Source organism: Antennarius striatus, chromosome 16 (genome assembly GCF_040054535.1).
Source record: "Antennarius striatus isolate MH-2024 chromosome 16, ASM4005453v1, whole genome shotgun sequence".
NCBI lineage: Eukaryota > Metazoa > Chordata > Actinopteri > Lophiiformes > Antennariidae > Antennarius > Antennarius striatus.
In genome coordinates, this window is record NC_090791.1 from 15,181,036 (window position 1) to 15,208,106 (window position 27,071).

At 39.0% G+C, this 27,071-nt stretch overlaps 2 protein-coding genes across 6 annotated transcripts in view; one reads left to right on the forward strand and one right to left on the reverse strand.

Annotated features, from left to right (window-relative positions):
* Nucleotides 1-26,612, reverse strand: part of brd4 (bromodomain containing 4) — a 35,786-nt gene extending 9,174 nt beyond the window's left edge. For 2 of the 5 annotated variants that reach the window (XM_068336622.1, XM_068336621.1), the window contains exons 1-7: nucleotides 17,179-17,812; nucleotides 4,287-4,671; nucleotides 3,597-3,734; nucleotides 3,378-3,513; nucleotides 2,950-3,290; nucleotides 389-769; nucleotides 152-280 (exon numbers count right to left, since the gene is read on the reverse strand). In XM_068336622.1, the coding sequence (XP_068192723.1) occupies nucleotides 152-280; nucleotides 389-769; nucleotides 2,950-3,290; nucleotides 3,378-3,513; nucleotides 3,597-3,734; nucleotides 4,287-4,671; nucleotides 17,179-17,276 (1,608 nt within the window). In that variant the 5' untranslated portion in view covers nucleotides 17,277-17,812. Of the gene's footprint in view, nucleotides 1-151; nucleotides 281-388; nucleotides 770-2,949; nucleotides 3,291-3,377; nucleotides 3,514-3,596; nucleotides 3,735-4,286; nucleotides 4,672-17,178; nucleotides 17,813-23,962; nucleotides 24,223-26,474 lie in introns of those variants that run through there. The other 3 variants (XM_068336623.1, XM_068336625.1, XM_068336624.1) reach the window with 3 other exon arrangements.
* Nucleotides 24,577-26,064, forward strand: pet100 (PET100 cytochrome c oxidase chaperone). The gene is made up of 4 exons (XM_068336629.1): nucleotides 24,577-24,956; nucleotides 25,133-25,219; nucleotides 25,343-25,375; nucleotides 25,639-26,064. Exons 1-4 carry the CDS (start codon nucleotides 24,930-24,932, stop codon nucleotides 25,726-25,728), a joined length of 237 nt encoding a protein of 78 aa, XP_068192730.1. The 5' UTR covers nucleotides 24,577-24,929; the 3' UTR covers nucleotides 25,729-26,064.
* Nucleotides 26,613-27,071: the final 459 nt, after the last annotated feature.

The following is a 27,071-nucleotide window of genomic DNA, read 5'->3' on the forward strand; positions in this document are numbered from 1 at the left end:
ATGCATCAGAAACTTTAAAATACATCACGTATGTTAATCATCTAATTTAAATCATGTTTATGCCTAATCACAGGTAATGAAACAAAGGATGACATCATGGTTGACTTTTGTCTCTTAGAAATAAGCATCACTAAGGTGTGTGACTGTTTACCTGTAACTTGCGTGCCATAGAAACCACCTCGTGGTCTGGGGGATTATATTTGTAGCAGTTGGAAAACATTAATCGAACATCAGCAGCAAACTCCTGGGGTTCCCGGTATTGTCTGTTCTCCAGCTTGGCCTGATAAACATACCAAGGATATTATATATATTTTTTATGCCACAATTCCCCTTTATTCAATATTTTATGGCACCACTGAGAAACAATGTCTTTCCACGTTCAACACACCTTGATGGTGCTGAGGTCCATTGGATGTTTGATAATATCGTGATAATCGTGTAATCCCAGTGCATCCACATCAACAGGTTTGTAGAATGGCCAGGCATGAGCAGCGTGCTTCTTAGATAGCATTTCCCTGACGAGATTAGCACAGTATCCCAGCTGATCCTGCGGTTTGGGGCTATGACCACCTGGTCCACTGAGTCCAATCCCAATGCCTATGTGATGCTGGGAATCTGGAGCCTCTTTCTTCATCAGTTTCGTAGGCCGTGTACTCTCTCGTCTGGGTAGTGTCTTTCCAGATTTGGAATCTGCTGGTGACGACTCGCTTAGTTGGTCGTTTGCTGTGGGTGTTGTAGTGTCAGCCTTCCTTTTCTGGCTCTTTCTTTGCTAGAGTGAATTAAATATAAGGAAAGCATAGAATCGGGGAAGAAAAGAAAAGGAAATAGTTAGAATGGGTTGCATAAGCTTCAACACTCGTATTGCACTGACTTCAACAAGCATGTCTGTTGTTCCTCCCAACCTCTTTGCTTGATAATTTTAATTTCCTTCGTGCCCCGTGCCATCAGGGGGTACAATGACTCTCTCAGGAGGAGCGGGGGGAGGTGGCGAGGTCAGCACGGGGTTGAATGGATTTAATTTAATTTTATACTGTTTATATATATATATTTTTTTTTTTATATTTATTTTATACTGTTTTATATTTTAATTTTATCCTGTTTATATTTTAATTTTTTATACTGTTTATATTTTAATTTTATACTGTTTATAATTTAATACGTTACATTTTTTTTAATTTTATACTGTTTGTATTTTAGTTATAGTTTAGTATATAAGTCCTGTTAGTGCTGCATGTGTCTGTTAGTGTAGTGTATGTCTTGTGGTATGTCCTGTGATGTCAGTGTTTCTTTTTCTCCTGGTGTTTATCCAGTATTATTCGTTATGTAATGCCTGAGCAGTGGATATATACAATTTCCTCCGGGATTAATAAAGTATCTATCTATCTATCTATCTATCTATCTATCTATCTATCTATCTATCTAATAGTTTCTAAACTTTACTAAATCTTTTAATATTCTCCAGTAAATGACTAGAGGTGAACCTTCAGCCTCATTCGAGACTCAAATCTTGATCATTCACTACCAAATAACTTAAGATCTATTTCCAAGTTGCTATTTTTGATTTTGGTAGAAAATAAAAGTAGACAGATGGTGTCATTTCTTAACAATAATAACATATTTTAGGAGTCTATATTGGATTTTCCAGGACACCACAAAATATTCACTGTTGATGGTATACAACAATCTACTAGCAGCTGCCAATGATGGCCCCCCCTTAATAGTGGTTTACCTAAATTTCAGGGCATCCCACCCCTCTGTGATCACCTGTGTTCTTGGGTTGGCGTCACTAGAACAGCTCACAAGTGGATTTCCTCTAACACCACTGCCAGGACTTTCTTTATCACTGTTAATAACTCATCATCCACCCTACAAATCGCCAAATGGCGGCTCTGTTCCACCGTACTTTTTGATATACGTATGCTTCCATATGACAAAAATATACAGAATCATAATCTGTAATTTCACTGGAATGCAGATGACACCTAACTGTGCCTGCCCATTCAAACCAACTACCACATTTATTTTATTAACTTTATTAAATGTCAACTTGATAATAAAGAATGGATACTAATAACATTCTCTAGCTAAATGAATTTTTCAGGAGCTCACTCCTCCACCACCTCAGTGCAATCCATTAACCAGATATGTAACCACATCACAGTGAGTGCAAAAAAATCTTTGAATTACATTTGGACTCACATTTACTGCCTTGGACATGATTCTGAAAATACATCTCTTTTTATTTTATTAATATCTGTAAGTGTAGGTATGTATAGCTATGCAAATATGTGTGCATTTTGTAGTATGCATATATCCATGTATTATGTGCGCATTTATTATGTCAGTTGTGTTTGTTGTCTGGCACTGTGTTACATACAGATTTTGAGAGAACTTTTTGAATGAATCTAACCACAATTTATGTAATTCTTCCAAGCGTGGTCAAAACCGTGACTTGCAAATCACATTTCAATGTGTTAATTACTCACTCTGGTGAACACACATAAACATTTGGAACCCAGAACAGCATTCATCCAGAAAAAAGGCTGCGGCTAAAAATCTGGGCCCTCCGTCATATGAAGTGTGGGAGTATTTTAGAAAGAGAGACCAAACACTGGTGCTCCGAAAGCCCAGCAAACAGGACATGTCTTATCACAGCAGTACAACACAGGCTGTTAATCGTTTCTTTGCCCCAGACTTGTGTGAAAACACATTTGTCTTTTTAAATTCTAACTGCATATTGCAGTTAGGATATGAATCTGGTCTAGATTTTTAAAATTTTAAATCAAATGCTTAAGTGAAAATACCGTTTCTTTAGTTCAAGGCTCTGAGAAATGTGTTTAACATGTTGCTGCTGGACACTAGATATGTTATGCATATCTGAACAAGAAGGCTGCATCCAGCAGTATACCACAGACCATCTCCAAACGTTTCGATGTGTTAATCACTCACTTTGGTCATGGTTATAGGGTTCTGCATCATGGGAGCAGCGCTCTGGATGGATACTGGAGGAAGAGAAGTCTGAGCAAGGGGAGGCACAGAGGTCATGATGGGAACTTGAGGTGAGCAGTCCGACTGGCCAAGGCAGTAGGGAGCTCCAAGCTGTGGTGCATGGCTGGATAGCATTGGGGGCACGTGGGACGGCAGGGCCAGCATCAAAGGCTGGGGAGGTAGTGAAGGCGGGCCCTGCACTGGTCCTCTGGTCTGTGGTGCTGCTGAGAGGTTTGACAGACCACGTGTTTGTGGAGTCGTAGATGAAGAATCAATGATGGCCCCTGGTTTCAAGTTCAAACCTTGATGAGATAAGACACCGGGTTTCACAGAGGCCTGCTCGAATAAATGTGGAGAGCAAAATAAAGTGTAAAGCACAAATCACATACCTCCGTCTCTCCTGCCACGACCACGTCCTTTTCCTGTCATGACAACAATCTCAGTTTCTTCCTGAGGCATTTCAGAGACCTTTTGAAGGAAATCCTTCTCTAAAGACTTGGCCATTAAGACAATGTCATCGGAAGGCTGCAGGGGGAGACAAACACTTTTAGCAAAAGCTGAATTTATGGGTCTTGATGTAAAATTGCTTAAGTGAACAATTGTATCACCTTGTTGTATATGTAGCAGTTGGTAAACATTGTGTTGAAGTCTTGGATACATTCTTGGGCATTACTGTAGTAACTGTTCTCAAGTCTTTTCTTGATTGTTCCCATGTCCATAGGAGTTTTGATTATTGAATAATAGTCCTGAAAAGGGTGCAAACATGAACGTCAGAAATACTAAATTAAAATTGTGTTTGCCTTAGTTAAACAATGCATTATTATTACAATTGGCTGTGAATGATTTCCCCACACACTCATCTGGCACTGATTAGGAAACACAAATAGTATAATGTCTGAAGAAATAATTATAACAGAGGTCACTGATTAAACATACCATTAAGCAGCAATTAAATGAAAGCAAAGTTAGCTGGTACAACATGCACTAAAGTGGAGGTATATATAAACATTACTGACTTAAGACTGGAAAACAAACCAAAAAAAAGAAGTGAAATTTTGGTAGCCTTTTTTTACATTCTCAGTCAAACAGCACAAAGGGTAATCAATATTATTTTGTTGACGGAGAACACCTCATTTATTCATGCATAGCATTAAAAATAAATTACCATAAATCAGTAGTTAAGAAAGACAGATGTAAAGCTGAAATTCACTGATGCAACTTGCTGGAAATTTATGAATGATATCCAACATATACATGAGAGATTTGAGGTACGTGAGTCATCCTCACAAAGTACTCACAGGCAGGTTGAGTTTGACTGCATCCACTGGTGCATGAAAGGGCCAGGCAAACTGGTGCTTCCACAGGGCCTTCAACACTATCTTCAGCAGGTACTGCAACTGATTGGTCTGGCGCTTTGGCCTGTTGGGATTGATGTACTCTGGGGGTGGGGGGTTGATCTGCTGGGCCTGCCCCTGACTGCTGCTGCTGCCCGACATCTGCGCTGCATCCAGGCCGTCCCCCATTCTAACAGGGTTGGGCGTGGGCTCGGGCTCCAGAGCAGGAGCTGGAGCTGAAGCAGGGGCAGAGGTAGTGGTGTTGGCAGGACACCAGTTCAGTCTTGGCCCCGGCACAGACTCCACTGACAGAGCACTTCTGATCCCATTGCACTCCTCACCAGACTCTCTGCAGAGAGAAAATAGACTATAAGCAAAGGCATAGCCCTAAATAAAATCATCAATAAAATGTAATGTGGAGAAAATTTGATTGGAATGATTAATAAGTTATGTAGCCTTCATTAATGCAATTGAACTGTAAAGGAGAGAAGAATGGTAATCTTTGCCCACTGTTTGCCTCTAGAATGTTGTGGTTTTCTCTTTGAAGGCAGCAGTCATGTAATTGTAATGGGTAGATAGTATGTTAATGACATTAAGGCTGCATACATGAATCCAATGTTCAGCCATATCTGCTGATGGACCAGAAACGCGTTTCACAATAGCCAGACGAAACAGTTAAAATTACCTGAACAGGGTTATTCAATTTCAGAATCAAAAATACTAAGTATACAACTTAAATGACGGAAATCTCTGCACTGATTTGATATTACTTTTACTGGCCTGCCAAAATGAACTTGTCACTCCCCAACATCATCTCATGCACCTTTGTGCAACAGGGTTTTTAGTGCTGAAAAGACCTATACTAATAAATGTTAAGTGAACTAAATAACTTCAAGTACATATACCAACAAAGGATTGATTGAGTTTGTGTTTTAAGTGGCTGTAAAACTGAAATGTATTTTGAAAAATCTCGCATGTTGTATAAAATGTAATGACACTAAATAATGACTGTTACTGAACCCTCATATTCAACTGATAGTAAAATAAAGAAAAAAATAGCAAAGGTCGAAAATGAAAAATGTTATTTGTTTTTTGAGAATTATATTAATAAATTGAATCTGATGCCAGCAAGTGGAAAATAAGTTCACCACTGCACTGTAATAAAGGGATAGTTATGTTTTTCAAAGTCAAATTGCAAAGAACAGGAAAATTTAATCATCTACACACAAAACATCATTACAAGGTTCATATAATGTGAAATGTGTCTCCGCACACAAAGGAAAATACCTAAAACCACAATTGTAAGGCTATGATCTGTAAAGTCAGTTGAAAGTCATCAGAAAACACCGGATAAAAAACTAGTACACAAGAGTCTTGTTTTTTGCATTCTTGTCAAATTTGTTGAAGTAAGACATCCAAATTGGTTATATGAAGGAAATAATATCCTATAGCATCTCCAAATTCAGCATGACGTCTCATTTTTGCAGTGGTGAAATAAGCATATCTATAGGGTGCTCATGTTAATTCATAATGAAGAACAACCATAGCTTGGTGCAACATCATTAATTCCTTTAGGGACTGCATAGATGATTACAATATTATACACCTTTTTTTCTTTTCATTTAATTTTCACAACCGCTTCATCCGCTGTAGCGTGTCCCAGGGAGCTGGAGCCTATCCCAGCTGACTAAGGGCATGAGGCGGGGGAAACTCCGGGCGCGACGCCAGTTCACCGCGGTGCTACAGAGACGCAGACAAACATGTGCACACACACTCATACCTACTGTCAGTTTGAGACCAGCCAATTAACCTCAAGCAAATGTTTTTTTTGTTGTTTACCGCATACTATGACGGTTGGTTTTACACCGATTTTCAGAGCAACTATAAACATTTTCACCATTTCCTGTGGTTGGACATCATATCATAGTCACACAGCAATGTACTCTTACACACACAAGCCAGTGTTTAACTCGCATCAAACAACAGTACAGCTCATTTACATTATCATCAAATAGTTAATCAGGTCTTGCTGGGACAGGTTTTCTTAACAGAAACCATAATTTTCAAGGAAGCTGATGGCACGTGTTTGGTTTTCATCTGTGATGATGATCATTACTTATTCTGTTTTTCTAACAACACGTTGCTTTGTCTGTTAATTTAACAGACTGTCTTCTGCTGGTGCTTTGCTTTCCTATCTTAGTCATCTATAAGCATTGATACTGAACCTCATTGTCCTCTGTTTACTTAGAAGTTACACAAGGATGTCTTCTTCCTGTGTGCCTGTGTGACACACACACACACACACACACACACACACACACACACACACACACACGAACACACACACGAACACACACACACACCCTCTTCAGGGCAGTCAGGGACAACTTGCTTAAAACACACACAAGGGCTGTTATGGTAACAAATAATCTAGAAATTACTAAAAATAGATAGCGGAACAGCAAAGTTCTACAAAATACACATCACAAGGTTGTGCGTTCAAGTCTTTTACACGCATACGTTTGTCTTTCAGTCTCATGCACTGAAATCTGCCCCCATAGGGCCTTACAGATAAACACTCACCACTGTATCGGTCTGTGACTAACCTCATTCTTGATGACTCACTTTCTTAGAGGAGGGACACAGATTGTGCCTCACATGATGGCTGTCTTGCCTCCCCTCCAGATACACAAATGCGATACACAGAATCTCTTTAACTGACCATTATGATTGATGAATAATGAAGAAGAAACGGCACTAGAGCAGCGAAAACTATCATCTCACCTTTATGGATAGAAGCAAGAGGACCCTGCAAATACAGGTAGTCCACAACACACACAAATATTCGAACAAATGCTTGCTACCAAATTTGACTAATGTTCTTTAGTTTCCCTTTCTGCCACAGGCCCCTGCCAAGCAGGTAAGCTACAAGCTATATTATGGTACTGTGGATCGTCAACAATAGCAGCTGACTCTGGCTGTTGTTGTTGGATGCTCTTAAGAAACCTGCCGACAGTTCCTTTAAGTGTCTCATTCTCCTCCTCAAGGATTAAATTACAAGGAGCAAAAATTTACCGATAACCAATCTTAATTCAAAGTAATCAGCTGAATCACAAGTGACGCTTAACAGTAGATATTGGAACTATTTTTACAAATTTTAATATATACGGTTTTATTCTTATTTATTGTACAGTAACATTATATTATGTGCTTTTAACGGTGATTTTATGAGTTAAATATTTTTGGAGGACAAATGTAAGTAAAATGGCGTACACTTGATTTTTTTCGCCCATGTATATTTTCTGAAAACCGATGTATAATCGAGAAAGACATAACTTGAGATAATCTGTACCTGTATTAATTTGTGTTATTTGTATGTCCTGTCATCGTTTCTGCTTAGTCTTAGGGAATAGTACTTTTGCATTTAGAGTAGAAATGGCATTTAAATGACCTCAGATGGTGATTATAGATGGAAATTTAATAAATAACAACTTACCAAAAAATTCAACTTATGAACAACCTCTTGGAACCAATTGAGTTGGTAGGTTGACATAGGTGCTATGGTCGTCTGGATGCAGTGTAGTACAGCCAACTGAAACAATACTTTTATAGCTAATAGAAATGCAACATTACATTCATAAGGAGATTATCTGACAAATTAAATTATTAAACCTTAGAGAAGGACTATTATACCATTTATTATTTAATTTAAAGAAAGCAGATTTCATAATCAACATATCAGGGGTGGTTCAGCAAATCAACACTGAAGAAATATTGATAAGCTCAACATAATGTGAAGCACAAACACACCTGACAGTCTGATGTATTTTAGTTGCTGTCCTGGTAACAGCAGTCCATTAGTTTTCTTTGAACACAAACAAGACTTGCAGGAACTCTAAAAGTTATTCACAAAGTATGGCTGTGTCATCAACATTTTTAGTCAGTCACATTTCCCCTATTTCTACAGCGATTTGAAGAGTTTCCACTTGGAAGAGTATTTTATAAGATTGCGGTTCTAGTGCCCAAAATTTTTTTTCAATAAACAGAAGGCTGAAACAAAAGAAAAGTTGTCAGCTTTTGGGTCAATTGATTAATCAATCAATCAATCAATCAACTTATCTATATAGCACTTAATCATGTCAACAGACATTTTAAAGCGCTTTATCAGATCGAAAAACCCAACAACCCTCCAGAGCAAGCATAAGCGACAGTGGTGGGGAAAAACTCCCTTGTTGAGGAAGAAACTCTGAGCAGGACCCAGACTCTGAGTGGCCATCCGCCTTGACCGGTTAGGTGGAAAAGAAATACAATGCAGATGAGGACAGGGTAAGAAAAAGACAGGAAGGGAGAATGGCAGGTAGGCCAGATAGAGTCACTGTCTTTACGGTTATGGTTAGGAGATTTGATGCAGGTGCTGAAGGGAGGAGGGAAAAGTCAAGTTGTGTTCTACGACTCTTAGGGTTGTTTCCTTCTATGCATGTTCCCTATCATGTAGTTAGTTAATTCAAAGCACAATTACAGCTGCATGGGATACTGTATGATGGCACGGAGGAGAAAAAGAAAGCAGGACCCCAATAATCCATCAATTATTTTGCCATTAATTGCCATACACTGTATTGACTATGATCTACTTCAATGGCTAATGCCAATTTCTATTTTTCTATTTACTTTATTACTTCCATTTTTTTTTTATTTCTATTTATTCTATAACGAATGAAAATCAGGTAAATTGTTGCACTGACAAGTTTTTTGAGATACGAGCCATCACTTGATGCATATTTTTGTTCAACATACAAATGAAAATCAGAGTTATGAGTCGGATTTGGGACACAGAATAAAGAAAAAACTTTTTAAAAAAGCTACTAACAACTTTCACTTACAGTGAAAGGTGTAAACACAGATGCTGTTCTTGTTTCACTTATATCATTACTGATATAATTTGCTCACTGTAGTACTAGCAGCACTGAAAGGGAACTACATTTTGACTACTTAGACCAGTGGTTCTTAACCTTGTTGGAGGTGCCGAACCCTGTGGGTTTCATATGCTCACTCACCGAACCCTTCTTTTGAAGAAAAAAAAAATCTTTTTTTTTTTTTCAAATTTAAGAAATAAGTATATGTTTTACTGATGTATTTAATGAATTGTGCATTAATGTCACCTTTTTCAAAGAACAAAACCAAGACAGTGCATGAACTCACATGAAATGACCTACCTGCAAATCAGTGTGACTTCTGGTGTTTTTATTGAGAGACCAGTTCAGATATGCGTGGCTTCACCTAGGCAAGTGCTACTCTTATGTCATTTTCACAGCAAAGTCTGATCTGTTGTTTTCCATTCAGCTTAAGAAAGTGTTCCTTTAATTTTGCCAGTGCGAGACTAGAGTTGCTCAACTTAGCATTGCAAATCATGCAGAACGCCGAGTCCCATCACGTTCAGATATACAGTGCATGTAAATTCACGTTGTACATATTCGTCCAAACACTTTCTTTTTTTGCTCAACATAGTTACTATGAATTAAAATATTAAGAAAGCAATCACATGACGTACCATCATGACCGGCATAAATCGACAACTGAGTGCGCAAAATCCCATGTAGCACATGTAGGCTAATCAATGTAGCGTGATCACCTGCAGCCAGTGATGGCTAAGGGGGGCGTGCCATCACGAATTGACACAATGTGTCAAACGTACACAGTGATTCGTGTATGTTCGGCAAAAACACTTTCATGTGAAATGACCTACCTGTCTTAACCCCCAATTTCCGCCGAACCCCTGAGACCGACTCATCGAACCCCTAGGGTTCGATCGAACCCAGGTTAAGAACCACTGCCTTAGACTGACTTCAGAAAGACTGAATTGATTCTGTTAATAGTGCACTATGTTATAGGCCTCTTTCATCTGATTTGTTCGTAAGCCAGTGATGGACAGCTGGTACTCAATCACATGGTTTTTTTTTAACGTAACATATGCAAATAACATCTGGTGTTTCAGGTAAATAATGAGCTGACCCAGTCAAACTTGAAAGACAAGATTTGAGACACTCAGCAGGAAGTACGTCAGAAGATGAACTTTGATAATCACATGAGACAAGCTTACAAACAGACCAGAAGAGCATGGCATCAAAACCCATCACGAGTGGTGGCCGCTTTGTGCCAGACTGGTGTGATGACACGAAAGTAATATATACTGGCCATCAACACTTTACAGATAGCAATACGACAACTATTGCTCAGAAATTTCGATTGTGTCACTTGAACACATTTAATGCAAATGATAATAAAAAGCAGATAACAACAACTTAGGTCAGTCTACAGCAGACTATGTTGTCGCTATAGCATGTTTTGGTTGAAAAACAATGGAAGTCACAGCATGTGTTCAGTTGTTGGTGAGTGAAGCCACTTTGTAGTTTTTAGTGATACATTTTGCATGAGTAGTCAAATTACTAGAAATTAACAAAGACACAAGACATTCTAAAAGTCCTTAAGCTATTAACTACAATAATAAAAATAACCAATTCATTCAATCATAAAATGTAATATTCTGTACTTAAAAGTTGTTAAGCTACAAGTAAGGAGATAAAATTCATTGTGTATTATTTTATCAAAAATACACAATTGAAAAAGTATCAATAATTACCAATAATGACTTTCATCATGACACATTTTGCAGTCATATCCTCTCACCTCTGCTGGCTGCTATTGCGGTCAGTTCAATACATAAACCACGTGTTGCTACATACATTTCCATGATTTCTGCCTGGGTTGTATACCTTGTGTGAAATCCTTAATATTTCCTGGGCTTGCACTAGGAGGTAGTATGACTAAGCCACTGTGGCTCAGTGTAAAAGAATTGAGTAAGCCACAAAAAGCCACATTCTGTGTCCAAAGCAGCGGCTTCCTGTAACAGCAAGTAAAACTTACAAGTAAACATTGACTAATACCAAGAATCAAATTTATTAAAATCAAAGTGTCTAAGTCAAAGTTAAAATGTCTTGTAGTCCAAGTAAAACTTACAAGTAAACATTAAGTAATATTTTGTATGACTGTAACTTCACAGTGAATGCAAGTTTTCAATTGTTGGGGGGTGTAAAACTACACTTGTCATAGGGGGGTGTGGGGGGATACCCCCTGCATGGGGGATGGGGGCCCCCCAGGAAATTTTTTAGAAAATGGAGTTGTTTTCCTGCATTCTGAGGGCAAAATCTTCTTTTCAGTTTACCTACAAAAATACACTAAAGTCAACAGCTTAACTATCTGTATTGCTATCCTATTTTATGCAGGTATAAATGTGATATTCAACAATTGATAATTTGCATTCACTATGTGAAGATACAAGTAAACATAGTGTAATATTTTGTATGACTGTAAGTTTTACTTGGACTAGAATACATTTTAACTTTGACTTAGACAACACCATTGGTATGCCATAGTTTAATTTTTTTTTTAAAAAATTCAATAATATGATTTTTCATTTCAATTTAAAAAGGCATATAAAATAGCAAGCGAGGTGAATACACATCCTGCCGGTCATAGAGATCAAAAGTCTAAGACTACAAAAAAGTATTGATAATATCTTTCATTTACCTTCTGATCGGTCTGTCACAATTCCTACCCCCTCTCAGCATTCACCATTTGTTGTTCAATTAGAATTTTAACGCAAAATCTACTATAAAACACTATTCCCATTTTCTTTCAATCGATCGTCCTCGCCTTGTCGTACACCAATTCGCGGGTTTAGCTTATAAAAAAAGAATCTTTTTGTTTTTCATTGGACGAGAGGAGGTCATGACCCGAGTGCATATTTAATGATCGGGAGCGTTCGGGTCACTTCGGCTATATCCGCCGGCATGCGGAAATAGTGGCGCTAGCGAGCGGCGTTAGCCGAAATAGCGGGGCTAGCGAGCGAAAAAGTATTAAGTTTTAGCCTTTTTTCCGTAATAATAAGAACGCCACTGTGGCTACACAGTCTAAAAACCTTGTAGCCAATCTGGAATTTACTTCGCCTATGGCGAAGTGGCGAATGGCTAGCGCAAGCCCAGATTTCAGTGTTACTAGTCTAACTTGCAATTAGCTAACTGCATTAATAAATTCAGGGGATTTGCCTGTCAAAGGAAATTACTGATCAACACTGAAAGCTCGTTCATGCTCAACATTAAAACCAGAATGTTCTGAAAGCTTAGTTGTCGTTTATACAACAACTTTATAAGATACAAAATTGACATTGACATATACAGTAAGTCGATACCAGAGTACCACTTCTGTGTCAATTACAATGCTTATGAACAGGGACCGTGACATTAGTTCATGCAATTTTGTGATCGCAGATAAAACATAGCAAGCTAACAGCAGTGTGATCTGCCCGACATTCATTAAAGCACACTTTTACCTTCGGAAGGTTTCCAATTATTTCAATTATTACAAAGTTAGTGATTTTGTATAATTTCCTATTCAGACTGTCTCAACTTTCCTCAATAACAGAATGCAATGAGAATGCAGTGATGTCCATCCTTTCATGTGGCCTCTGACTACTTCATTTCTCAAATTTCAAAAGTACTCACAAGAAATAAAAGCATTGTGTAAAATTATGTCCTGTTTGAAAATCAGTTAATCGTTCAACCCGTGAAATATTGATATTTGTGTAAAACTGTTGTGAACAATAAACAAACTGTAAGTAAATGCAAGATACAAACCAGTCATAGTGAATTTTGGTCAAATGACCACTGCAATATTTCATAACCCAATTCATTATAGGTGTTGTGAAATCAATATCTCTGGTGTAGAAACTGTAGCTAGAGACAGATTATTAAAACTCTTCCGTATTTGTCTCATACATCTGACATAATCACTGAAAATAACCATTAACATTACACTGCACTAGAAATAGCATTATAGGTTTTTCAACATTTAATCATTCGTACCACTTGATTGACAACTAGTTAATGTGATAAATTGGTTTAAATTACTGTCAACATAAAGCAATGTTGGCATGTGAGACTTATCAAGCCAGCAGAAGCCTCCAACAGAGATCAATCAGTGGTCTACTTCCTATGCTGCATGTCCAACATTGCTCTCAGCTCTGAAATAACAGTTGACCTTTGAACTAGACATACATCACTGTAGACTGCGGTGGAATGTTTTCTTAGGCGGAAGTGGATCCAGTTACTGAGTGGGGGATACACAATTCCCACTAAGAGAAATGGTTGTGTTTGCACCATCATGCTAACCCCTCTAACACAGAAATCCTCTAATCCTGACTCACACACAGACATCATTCTAACGAAACGTGAGTTTAGATTGAGTGTGGCTCCTTGGGTGCCTGGTCATATTTAAAATGACATTACATCCCGCTTCAAAACTGTGATGTAATGTAATTGTCAGTGTTCGTGTGTTCGTCTGTTCATTAGTCCACCAAATATCTTCGCAACCCTTCCATACAGAAAGATGAAACAAAAAACACATTACTCGGGCAGCAAAGGGGATGAAAATGAGATGATGACCTTGAGCTACAGAAAACTAGGTAAAGGTCAAATTTCAACTTTTGTACACTCAGGAACCGGATAAGACAGAAAGACGAGGGAGAAGGCCAGTGTAAGACAATAGATCAAAGCCAGTGCTTTGATCCACCTATGCACTAAATTTAATCTATGGTCTTACACTGGCCTTCTCCATATGCACTGGTCTATGCACTAGTAAGGAACTACTTTCAGGGTACCCTGACCTATAGGTCAGGGTAAGTCGCGGGATATTGCAGTCTCTGAATGCCTTGTTTGTCTCTTTCATTACATCCCGCTTCAAAGCTGTGTACTGTAATTGTCAGTGTTTGTGTGTTGGTCCGTCTGTTCGTTAGTCCACAATACTGTATATCTTAGCAACCATTGCAGCTAGAAAGATGAAACAAAAAGCATATTACTTGGGCAGCAAAGGGGATGAAAATGAGATGATGACCTTGACCTTGAGAAAAGTAGGTCAGGGTAAACTTCCAACTTTTGTACACTCAGGAACCGGATAAGAAAGAAAGACGAGGGAGAAGGCCAGTGTGAGTAATACCATGGTGCTTTGATTTATGAAAGTAGGTCAGAGCACTAGCTTCGATCTTTGACCTATGCAAGTAGGTCAGGGTAAAATTTTGAATTCAGGGGCATCGCAGGATGTTGCAGTCTGTGACTGCCTTGTTACATTTGTCACTGATTTAAGGGTGAAACAACATTAAGCTATTTTTGTGTTTTCCAAGGAAGCGGTTTAAAAAGAACAAGTTACTGTACTAAATGGTAAGGGAAGCATTACATGACAAAAAGATGTATTAAACTAATATTCTTAATCGTGGACGATAGGAAAAAACAAAAAAATGCTTCATCTTCTTTCTGCAAGCAAGGCCCTGAAGAAAGACAACCACCAATCATTAATATATGGGGGTGATTGTTAGGGTTAGTTTTGCATATTCAAGTTAAGGCCTCACTGATGCAAGTCAGAATGATGCTGTTTTACCTAAAAGCATAGGCATACATAATTAATGCAACCACAGTAACAATGCCAAGTACATCACTCCCTACATATTTAACTGTTTTCATCAACTCTTCTCCAGAGAGCAGCTTTATTTTAGACTATTCAGAAAGAATATCCAGAATATGCCAACAAATACACAAAAACAGCTACAAAAACAAAAGAAAACAATTCAATACACAGAAGCTCTGTTCATGTGACTTTCTTGAGTCCAGCTGGAATATGCATTCCAGACATGCATCTGTACGTACAGAGTGTGCACCCTCATGGGAGCTGAGTATGGGGCTAATGCTACTGTGTTTCCGTAAATGTGGCAATTCAATTCACCACTGCTTTAATTTGCAGGTCTCTTGGTTCCCATGTCTTAAGTTTGCCCATTTTTTCTAATGCTGTGATTACTAGATCAGGAATGTGAGGTTACTTTCTGCTTGTTGAATAAAAATGATTCCAGACTAATTCTAATAAGCAGACTGATACAAGAACAAATTTGAATGTAAAAATAATGATTGCAATTCCTCCAGAAAATCATCAATTAACTGTATACAGACAACAGACGTTATTCAATCATAATCTATTACCTTACTTGTAAACCAATAACAGGAGGAAATGTACAGATATTGTGAGACAAGATATGACTTGATACAAAATTAATGATGTTTAAAATCCTAAGGCTTTTAAATAAAATAAATTAATAAATAAATACATTTTGAGCTGAAGCCATTTCCACACATGCCCTTATACAAAAGAGAAGGAATGAATCAAAACTTAAGATACTAGTCTGTCAGAGTAAGATAATTTATTTATAGTACTTATAACCAGTAACAGAACTGTCTTGTATAAAGTGTGCATATTTATCATGCTAATTATAGCCCAGTAAGGGTGAATTCCTCTTAATCGTAATGGCCACATCAAAAAATTATAGCTCAATGGGCAGCCGGTCACCCTTGATTTTGGCCCCATTCAGAAAGAATGGTATGCAGATAGTATTTTTATTCTGGTCATACTTATGCTCTTATTCCACTCTGATGGGTTTTTAAATGTAATGGAGGAATAATAGGTTTGTTTGATGTTTGTGACACCTAAACACTAGTCTATACAAATGGAGTGTTCCCACATTGCAGAAGGGGTGTGCAGTTGAAGTGACATATTCAGGTGTGACCCAAAGTATTTAACCACCAGTTTTATCATTGATTCAGTGTGTAATGGTTAGTCCTATTTTCTATAAGGGAACTTAAGACCACTAGATCTTATCTTGTTGAACCTGTACAGTGTGGAGTTGAAGGTCTCCAACAGAATTATGAATTGCAATGGTTCCAAATACAGTAATCCCTCATTATTCGCGGTTAATGCGTTCTACGACCACCGCAAAAAACGAAATTCCATGATATAGCGACAAACTATTTATTTTATTATTTACAGTGATATAACCTTTATGAACCCTCCACATACTGACATTAAACCACCTTATATCGGTATTGCCTTTCCCCCCCACTCTTATAGACTGCTTAAAGCACTTTTGTATTAATCAGCAATGTAGTGAAGCTGTGCATCTTTAAGCGTGAATAAGCGAGGGATTACTGTACATTAAGTGAATAACAAGTTGTGTGTCCATTGACACACAACTTGCTGTTTTTGCGCTGCTACTTTGTTTGAAAATGTCTAAAACTTCAAGACGAAGATATTTTTTATAACACTCCACTATACAGCCACTGTTAAGTTTTTCTTCATGGTTTAACAACTCAATAGTAATCTCCCACGGCCAGAGACATTTCAATGCTTTCATAGTCAAACACAAGCAAAGTTAATTAGGACTACCCTTAACTGTTACAAAACGGTCCCATTTTTAAATGTGTTTTGTTGGCATGAAAACAAAAAATATTAAATTCTTCTTCCTTTAGCACAAGGTTGTACACTTAAAAACATTCCACTAACATTGCTCACAAACACTTGCTGTATGAGTCATTGCAAGAGCATACAAACTCACTCTCAAAGGTTACCCATGAGTCATGAGTTTTAACAGGAAAAGGCGAGAATCACATCATTTCTTTCCGGCAAAGGTCCAGGTGGTAAGGAAAGAATAAGCCAAACCCAAGCTACTACCAAACAGACAACCCCCACCACCCTCAGCAATACCCCCTACACAGTCACACACGTGTGCACACGCACACACACCGACACGCACACACACCCCAGGAGGTAGGTTCATGGCTGTCGACTGAAATCTGGACAACAATACTATTCTCGTGACAACACAGAATAAATCTCAACTCAATCATTATGCTAGGCCAAGTAAGATTTTAAAAACTGTTCAGTTCCTTAAAACTTGTTGAAGAGTTTACTAAAAGGATAACATTACCTTTTTACAGAGACTGAATGTGCAATTTTTTCGAGAAGAGCATCCAGCTTTTGGAAATCCAGTAAATCGTTAGACTTGGTATGCATTTTGTAATCCATTTACGACCTCTTCGTGGTAGAAGCTGATGCTAATAACCAAACTATGGCACAAAACATTTACGCAAAAGTTTGTTTTTTCGTTTTTACTGTCCACAGAAAGGACTTAATCTTCTGGATCCATGTATCCTAAAATCCCGCAGATCACAGACAACAATCCTTAGTGTGTAGTCCAAGTGGAGTTTGAAGGTGGCCTTTCTACTATAAAGACCCCAGCCAGGAATCAGTGTTTCCAGGAATGGAGGAACGGCTGTGGAAGCCTACAGCCGGCAGGCTGTGTTAGCTGTGTGAGCCGGTCCTCTCTCTACCCCATCCCCCTCTCAGCAGTACAACGGCCCAGTTGCCACAGGCTCTTCGCTCCATTGTGTCTCCTCTCCAGGGCCTCCCCAACTTAAATGGACACTAGTCACAAGCAAGAGGTATACAACGAAGGGAGGGGAAGGCAAGAGAGGGGAGAGAGGGCTCCTATAAGATCCAAGAGGAGCGATTTATTCCTCTAGCTTGCTCTCTCACCCTCCCTCGAACACAGGCTGAGCAGCATGCAGTTACTCAACAGTAAAAAATGGCTCTGCTGCTTCCTTATTCAGCAGTCTCAGCCCACACACCCCTCCCTTCCTCTGTCTACACTCATGCTCATTCCACCCCTCCCCTATTTTCCCATCAACAGCTTGAGGTCCTGGCTCTCTCTCTCTCCTCTCTCTCTATTACACCTTCAACACCCCACCCCCTTGCTGTCTTTTCCTTCATCCATCTCATCATACCCCACCCCCACTCACTCCTTCAGTCTGATCTTGCATATGCCTTCCCCCAACAATTTAAGTACCGGTACTCCTTTATCTTTACTCCATCCCCTCCTCATGAAACACATGCATTCATTTTGCTGATGGAGTACTGTAATAAAATTAAGAATAAGTGAATTTTTAAAAAAAGTTAAGTCAGTTTTTCAATCACCCTTTCCCCTCCATAGGGTCATGATTTTTAAAAGTGCTTTTAAAAATTTGTTAATGAAATCTGTTAAGTTATCCTACTGATAAACACTAACAAAAAACAGGACTGACCATATAACCTCACCAAACTCTTGCTGATAGTTTACTACCACAGTGTGAATTACACTGTACCAACAACTTCTCTGAACATAATAAAACTGAAAAGATTGCAGAGTAACACAAAGTTTGACAGAAATGAATGAAGACCACCCACTGTGCCTTTGTTTAGCAATACAACCTCTAGCAATGTTGCTCACGACAGTTCGATGGTCACTGTAAATGTTAGCTCAAAAATGTATGAAGGAGCCAAACAGAAATAGTTGTTATGCTGAAGGAGCCTATGCAAGCATAGCCATCAGTCAAAAATCACAACTCAAAATACAATCTCAAGAAACAAAGTGGCATATACATGGCCTGTTTATCCTCCACCAATCATCTAACTCACCATATAATCTTGAACCTGCCAACAGTGACACCAGACTTAGCCTGATGTCTACCACTCAGCAAGCGACAACATATGAAAAATCTTGGGCAAATGAGCGGTGACTTATCGAATGGTGAGTGGATTTTCCTCCACTTGAACCGACTGAATTTGACTTTCAAACCACAAAAAAACTGAATGTCTGGGTGAATGTTAAGCTTTGAAATGTATACAGAGAGGAATGAATCAGTTTAAAAATGAAGTAGAACAGTAAACCCCTAGAAATCAGGTTAAGAGCAAAAGCCACCTTGTGCAATGCACACATTCCAGGTGAATGATGATAGTGTGTTTTCCCAGATGATGAAATAAGCAGCTTCTTCGTGCTGCAGCCACACACTCTGCACAGACCAACTTCCCTGTCCACGTGCCATATGCACCCTTCCCAAAGACAATGAAGCAGCTGCTAGAGTGAAAAAACTCCAACCTACAGCAATTCAGAGGCCAAACCGATGGCCCTGTCACTGGAAACATGGGGGGAGATCGTATTCAGACACAGGAGAGGAGGGAGGGGTGATAGTAAGAGGAGAAGGGGAAGGCAAAGGACAGACTTACATATAGACTGGGGGTTGGGTAGGACAGAAAGGAAGCAGCGCACAGAAATGAGACTATGTGAGAAATAGTAAGGCACTCCCATTAATCATAACAGCACCAGTCAGTCAGTCAGTCAGTCAGTCATTTTCATATTACCACCGCTACATCCGCCGCAGCGGGTCACGGGGAGCTGGAGCCAATCCCAGTGGCATAGGGCGTGAAGCGGGGGACACTCAGGGCACGACGCCAGTGCACCGTGGAGCCACACACAAAGACATACAACCACTCACACACACACACTCACACCTACGGGCAATTTGGGACCGGCCAATCAACCTGAAGTGTATGCTTTTGGAGGTGGGAGGAAGCCGGAGAACCCGGAGAGAACCCACGCAGACACGGGGAGAGCATGCAAACTCCGCACAGAGCGGGACTCGAACCCGGGTCCGCCGTGTTGTGAAACCACTGCGCCACCGTGCCGCCCCATAACAGCACCAGATGAGGTAAATCTACAGAGACTGGGAAAAGAGAAAACAGGGAACAAACACTTTGCAACCCTAGTGTGATGTACCATGCATTTGTACATTCACTCATGCATTGAGAAAAATAAAGGCTAAAAAGAGGAAGTGTGATAAAAGAGTTCCTGTACTTGGTGGTAATATTAGTAGTAATAAAGGCCCTTTTCTGAGCATTAAGTAAATCTAATAATGTTTCAACTGCAATAAAGTCTTTCTTTTAAACAAAGAATTTCAAGACATGTCAAAACTTTCGGGAACCCAAACATTTCTCACATCTCCTGTTCACCACTAAAATATCCCCACCTATACATTAAAATAAGCTCACTTGAAAACTTCACGCTGTCACCTTCCGGCGTCTACCCGGAAGTACGGGCTGCTAGCGGCTCTGGTCTTCATATTTGTCCATGTCTCTCACTTACGGGGCCGTTTTGGCGTCGTCAAACATAGCGGTTTATATTCTTTGATTGTGACGGACCTCACATTGTCTTGTGGGGAACCCCAATACTTTATTCACCAGGACTGAACTCTCGAAGCCGGTCTCTACCCGGATGGTTGGACTGTAATGCCGAAGCGGCCTTCGTCTTCGCCTGTGCCACACACACGGAGCCGTTACGGCTTCGTCGGACACAGCGGTTGGTTTTCTTGTGACAGCGAAGAAAAAAGAAGAAAACAAACTCTGATATTAACGTTTAATCATGGAATTTCCACGGGTTCCCGCTAATATTGTAAAGATTTGTTTACTATCTTGGCTTCACTAAGTCTAAAACAATCAATTCAGCCATCTTACTGGACTCAAAATGATTGAATATTTCATATTAATTAAAACAGCACTTCTTGGTTGTACAGAAAAGGTATGATTTTCTCTTTCCAAGTCTTGTGCAGCTTTTGAAATCAGTTACAGTATGTTCCAAGGTGTCACAATTCACTAATTAATGCAAACCAGTTTCCAAATAACATTGGCTAACAAGGTAACAATAACCTCCTGTAGAAATGGTCGTACCACGTGTATTTGTGTGACATTAATTATTTCCATCACAGAATTTTCAAATAGTTGGTGCTACCTTTGGCTTCCTGAAAATGTGTTTTGTTTTGTGATTATATTTCATCAGATTTCAGAGATCTGTACCTAAAAAGGGTATAAAAGTGAAAATTTGACCTTGACTTAGCTTTTCAAGGTCAACAATGTGATCTAGTTTTCATCCCCTTGCCTCCCGGAATACAAGCCATTTGTTTCGTCTTTCTATCGTCTTTTTGCACATATCTGGTTCCTCAGATATGTGCAAAAAAATGTACAAAAGGTGAAATTTGACCTTGACTTGTTTTCTCAAGGTCAAGGTCATCATCTCATTTTCATCCCCTTTGCCGCCCGAGTGATGTGCTTTTTCTTTCACCTTTCTATCTGCAACGGTTGTGAAGATATTTGGTGGATGGACAGATGAACATCCAAACACTGACAATTACAATACATCACTGCTCAGGATGTAATTACAATAAATCACCGATTCGATGGATGTAAAAGAATTAAAAATAAAACAATATTTAACTATTAATTTTCCGTACTGCTCTTTTTCCCGTTTATGCAGGTCACAGGGGTTGCAGGAGCCTTCTTCTTCTTCTCCTTTCGGCTTTTCCCTTCAGGGGTCGCCACAGCGAATCAGTTGCCTCCATCTAACCCTGTCTTCTGCATCCTCTTCTCTCACACCAACTACCTTCATGTCCTCTTTCATGACATCCATAAACCTCCTCTTTGGTCTTCCTCTAGGCCTCCTGCCTGGCAGTTCAAAACTCAGCATCCTTCTACCAATATATTCACTATCTCTCCTCTGCACATGTCCAAACCATCTCAGTCTGGCCTCTTATGGGTATAAAGTGGGGAGATGTTCTGGATACAATGTGCCAGGCAATCATAGAACAACAGAAAGGAAAACAACCACCCATGCACACATAAACACCTACAGATTATTCGGGACTGACCAATTCACCTAAGTTGCCTGTTTTTGGAGGTGGGAGGAGAGCGGAGGACCCGGAGAGAACCCAGGCAGACATCGGGAGAACAATACTGTACATGATTGATAGTTACAAGACAAAAAGGACGAAGTCAACATTGTCTATTCAAACCAAGTGATAGTATGTCTGCACATCAAAACAGATTTTGTTTACTCATTCATTTCGTCCTTGAATCTTTCTCATTCAAGTTATTCACAACAATGTTAAGGATGGTGTTACCATGGCAACTAAACAAGAGCAAACAAGCCTCCCCTCCTAAAAGGAATTAATTAAAATACAAGAGAAAAGAGAAATGAGAAGAAAAGCTTTTACAAACTATAACAAAAACCAATGCAGTCAAAGACTGCAACATCCTGCGACACCCCTGAATTCAAGATTTTACCCTGACCTATTCACATGGGTTAAAAATCAAAGCTAGTGCTCTGACCTACTTTCATATATCAAAGCAGTGGCTTGGACTATGGTCTTTCTATCTTATCCGGTTCCTCACTGTACAAAAGTTAAAATTTGACCTTGATTTAGTTTTCTCAAGGTCATCATCTCATTTTCATCCCCTTTGCTGCCCGAGTGTGTGCTTTTTCTTTCATCTTTCTATCTGCAACGGTTGCGAAGATAGTTGGTGGACTAACGGACGGACGAACACACAAACGCTTACAATTACAATACATCACCTCTTTTAAGTGGGATATAATGAAAATGAAGCATGACAGCCAGATGCATTTCAGTAAATTATGCGGTGCACATGAGCTTTTCTTGGTTTACATGGAGGCCATCTCATACAAACTCCAGTTCTAATCCCTTGCAACCCTGCAAAAGATTAATGGCTACACAAAAATTGATAAACAGCTGAGGGTAAATGATCTAGGTGGTTAATAAAATTCAAATGGAAATAATCATCATGAGGTGTGGCAGTATTAGTTGTACTCTGTGAATTCTGTTCATACATGCCACAACTTTTTAGAAGTTTTTACAAACCTACTGTGCAAAAAACAGTTTCAATTGAGGAAATTAGTTTGCTGTAATGCAATTAATAGCTAAGATTTCCAGGTTTGCTTCACTTACTGCTGGGGTGTAAACTGTGTTCCCTTTGGCCCAAAATGTCTTCTTTATTTACATACGTTATTTACAAGTTGTACAATGTAATAACATTTATAAATGCTCAATTTCCTATCTGAATTTATTATACAGATAGCATTCAAGTCTGGATGACAGACAAAATACAGAGTGGCAAAGACAATGCAAATGCAACCAGTGAAAAGCACGGCTACAACTTTGCTTCAGTTGTTAGAAACCTTTATAAAAGGAAGCTTATTCAAGCAAGTGGTTACAGATCGGCAGACTAGTATCTGTCACGACAAATTTGTATTTGCATTAATCTCTCAACTACTGAGGTAAGGGTCACCCGCAGGTCACTCCTAGAGATGATAATTTCGTCTACAATGACAACAGCAGGGACAGTGTGCTAAGTAACGAGGTTTGCATTTGTCAATTGTAAGACCGCTCGGTTGACTGTCAACGCTTTGTCTATATTGTTAGTCCATTTTCGCTACAAATCCAACCACGTGTCTAGCTAGGATATGGTCAATTATTACATTTGTTGAATAATACAATAAGACACAAAAACATGACTGCTGGCGAACAACCATGGTCGGTGAGCCAAAATCTTGACGTTAGGCCACAGGGCACAGATGATTGCCTGGGTTTTGTAATGGACAGAATTCAATGCACAGCAGATTGAGAAAGATACCAAGGGGGAATATTTTGGTTCCCGACGTTACGGGAACAATCTTCGGAAACTGAACAAAATGATACTATTGTATTCCGTATTTTCTGCTCCATTGACTCATCAAATAACCTCAGTCTGAGTATACGCCATCATCACTGTGACGCCGCCACCGTCTCCCACAACACAAGACAGTCGACGAGCAAAGTAGCAATTGATGCCGAGCATAATGGCAGTAGCAGCATTTGTTGGGTTATTGGAAGCGTAACTATGTTGAACAGAGGTGGCAACAGGAAAGGGATGTCAAATGTATACACAATGTAGGTGCGGTTTTTGTGTCTTTTGATAGAGAACTGCAACTAGCTTTAGCTAGCAAGCTAGTTAGCCAGAGCAGGCCGCCGTACAAGTGAGCGGTCTCAGTGGGCGCCGGGCATCAGCATTACCTCTTAAACCGTAACACTGGTGTTACGGTGCCTCTTGTTGTCTACTCGTTCGGTTTATTGAGACAATGTGACCTGCAGATTATTGTCTGAAACAACGGCGTTTACCTGGATTTATCAGGTTGCCTGGACGCGCGGGATCTTTCTCTCCGAGGATCCTGAACACCTCTCGTTGTTGATTACGTCACGCGTAGGTCTTTCTCTGAGGACGTAAAAGCATGTCACGTACCGCGACTCCACCGGCGACCGAGAATCTGTGGATCACCCGTGAAGACAAATTCTTATTAGTCGTTCCGAAAAGACATTTAAAGACCACAGCAATTGTAGTAAAATTGCAGACGAAACCTAATGACATGCCCTTCTCATAGAATGACACTTAATGTTTGACTAAATGTTAACATTAATTTTCTGTAAAAATTACAGCGGGTACTCTGTTTTGTTATTCTAGCCTTCCTTTTAAAATACAGCTATTAACTATTTTTGATTATATTAATTTATTTGACAAAACTAAAAACAGTGTCAATAGATTTCCCCTAAAATGTCCAAGATTCATTTTATTATTTGCCATGAGAATGGGACCCGAATTCATTTGGGGCAATGTTGTACAGTACAGTATTTCAACTTTCAATTCGTCCTCATAAAGCACGGGTCTGATGAGAAAGCGTGGTTTTTAGCGCCCTCCCGAGGACAACTACAAATTAAACTACAGTACAACGTAAAACATTAGGTCGTTTGCAAAACAAAATTAATCTTTAGATTCACGGATTCCTTTGTTTATTTATTCAGCAGCAAAACTTTATTGGAACAATGTGTCACATAAGGTCCGTTTTCCCATAATCCACAGCGCTTGCGGTGTCGTCACGCAGCGATTGGCCTTCCGGAAACCCGGAAGTAGTGTGAAGGTCTTTTTTTGTTGACGTTTAAAGAATAGGTAGCGGTTCACTGTTGTAAACTCGCATTCAGTGTGACAATGGGTGTGAAATTGGAATATTTCCGAGTGAGTAGAAAATATTTTACTATAACAAAATCAAATTACTTTTATCGTGCTTTAATCTTCAGGTTTAAAACCCGTGCAAATCTACTGTCATCAAATTCGAGTCTAGCTAGCAACACAAAGTACGTGTGGTAGCATTGTAACAGCGTTTCACTGGGCGATTTGTTTGTTTTGAGCAGATGATGCTTTACCTGTCCTTTCCCGTGGCAATGTTCTGGATCTCAAATCAAGCAGAGTACTTTGAAGAGTACGTTATAAAGAGGAAGGTTAGTAGTATTGCTAATATTTATAACTGTATGTTTCAGTTCTCTGTGTGAGACTTTATTGTCTTCTTGTTTGACAAATTTCCTTTTTGTACTGTGATTTCGCATTCGATTAACACTACCTAGAGGGAGATCTTTCCCCAAGATGAAGAAGCCCGTGTAAGTAGCACCGACTTAATTTGTTTTATTTTTCCTAAAGGCTTCAAAAATATAAAAACATAACCACGGGGTTTAATTGTCAACCAAAATGGTGTTACATTAGATGTTTTCTGAATTTTATTCCCCGTTATTGTATTTAGAGTAATTTGTCCCCTCTTTTAATAACTGCATGTTCAATAAAGTTGACCTACACATTCATTATGTTTTACAACTATTACTGTGGTGAACATAATATGATGATAATGACTGTAATTTATTTTTAGAGAAAAGAGATGGAAGACTTTAAAGTGCGAATGCGTGTTCGTATGGAGCAGCAGCGATTAAAGCGGATTTCTGCAGAGTCCAATGAATGAGGTTTTTTTTACATGAAGAAATGGGTTTCTCATCACCATCATATGACGAATATCAGCAATGACTTTTGTGCAGATGGAAACTGGTCATACTTGAGTAGCAGCACATTGCAAATCATTAATTATGACCAACATATTCAATGTTGTGTTCAATTTACATGTGGGACTTTTTCACATGAAGCCTTTAAAGAAGATTTATTCAGTGTGGATGCCTGGTCATAATTGTTGCTGTTATTACAATGTGTTGAAATGTGTGGTGTGTATTTTGTTGTATTGAATGTTATGCATTATTTTGTTAGGTGCAACGATAATAAAGCTACAAAATGATTGATATTTTCATTGTTGTCATTTGTTGAGTTTGTTTCACATATTTTAACAGAAACCTTAATTCACTCACCGGAATTGGTTGTTTCTCTATGAAGATGCTTTCATGTGCTAACATACTACTGGCTACATCTCAGTAACTGTTGCTGTGAATGTAAAACAGTTATGCCTTGACTGGAGAACAGCAAAGCAACAGTTACCTATATTAATAAAAATGTTTCTGAAGAGACACGTCTGCTGTCAGGTAAGAGTAGCAGTTTGTAAATTGTTTTAATTTTGCATATAAAACAGAAGGTCACACTGCCTCTTCTTAAACCGGGTTTACCATTTTACTACATTTTTGAACAAACTGATGAACATCCCATATGACTTTACCAATACTATAAATATGTGGAAAGAATCGTTGCTAGTTCAATGTGGCTTACCTTATGGGAAGGCAGATTGTGTGTCATTTTTTTGTAGCTGTACTGTTTTCTTCATGTGTTTAACTCCTCAAGTGTTGACATGAATAAACTCCTTTTCAACAACCAAGAAATGAGCGTCCTTGGTCTTTTAGTGTCTTCTCACACAGCAGTTTAGTTGCGATGAAACATTGAACTGGCCTGAATTAGAATGAAAACCCACTGCTTTCTGAGGGATTGACCTGGAGGATCGCACTCGATTCTGACGTAGTAAACCATACAATTACCAGCAGGCAACCTCCGTTTGCGTCGTCCCGCTACTTCCTACTTCCGTTTTCATTTCCTGTTAGCGATTTTCCTTTCAAAATAAAAGCATCGTGATCTTTCTAACGCTAATAAAATAATAACAATCAACCTGGCCTTTTAACAGGTTTTAACACATTTCAACAAACTCAGGGCAGAATTTCTGCCTATTCTTGGCTGCCATTACATTTTCGGATTGGATAATATAATTAGTTTTATTAATTACTTTGCATTTAAATATAAAACATTCTCTGATCGGACTTGTTGCTGGCTGCTGTGACTGTTTGATAAAGCCTAGGAATTAAGCATATTTATATT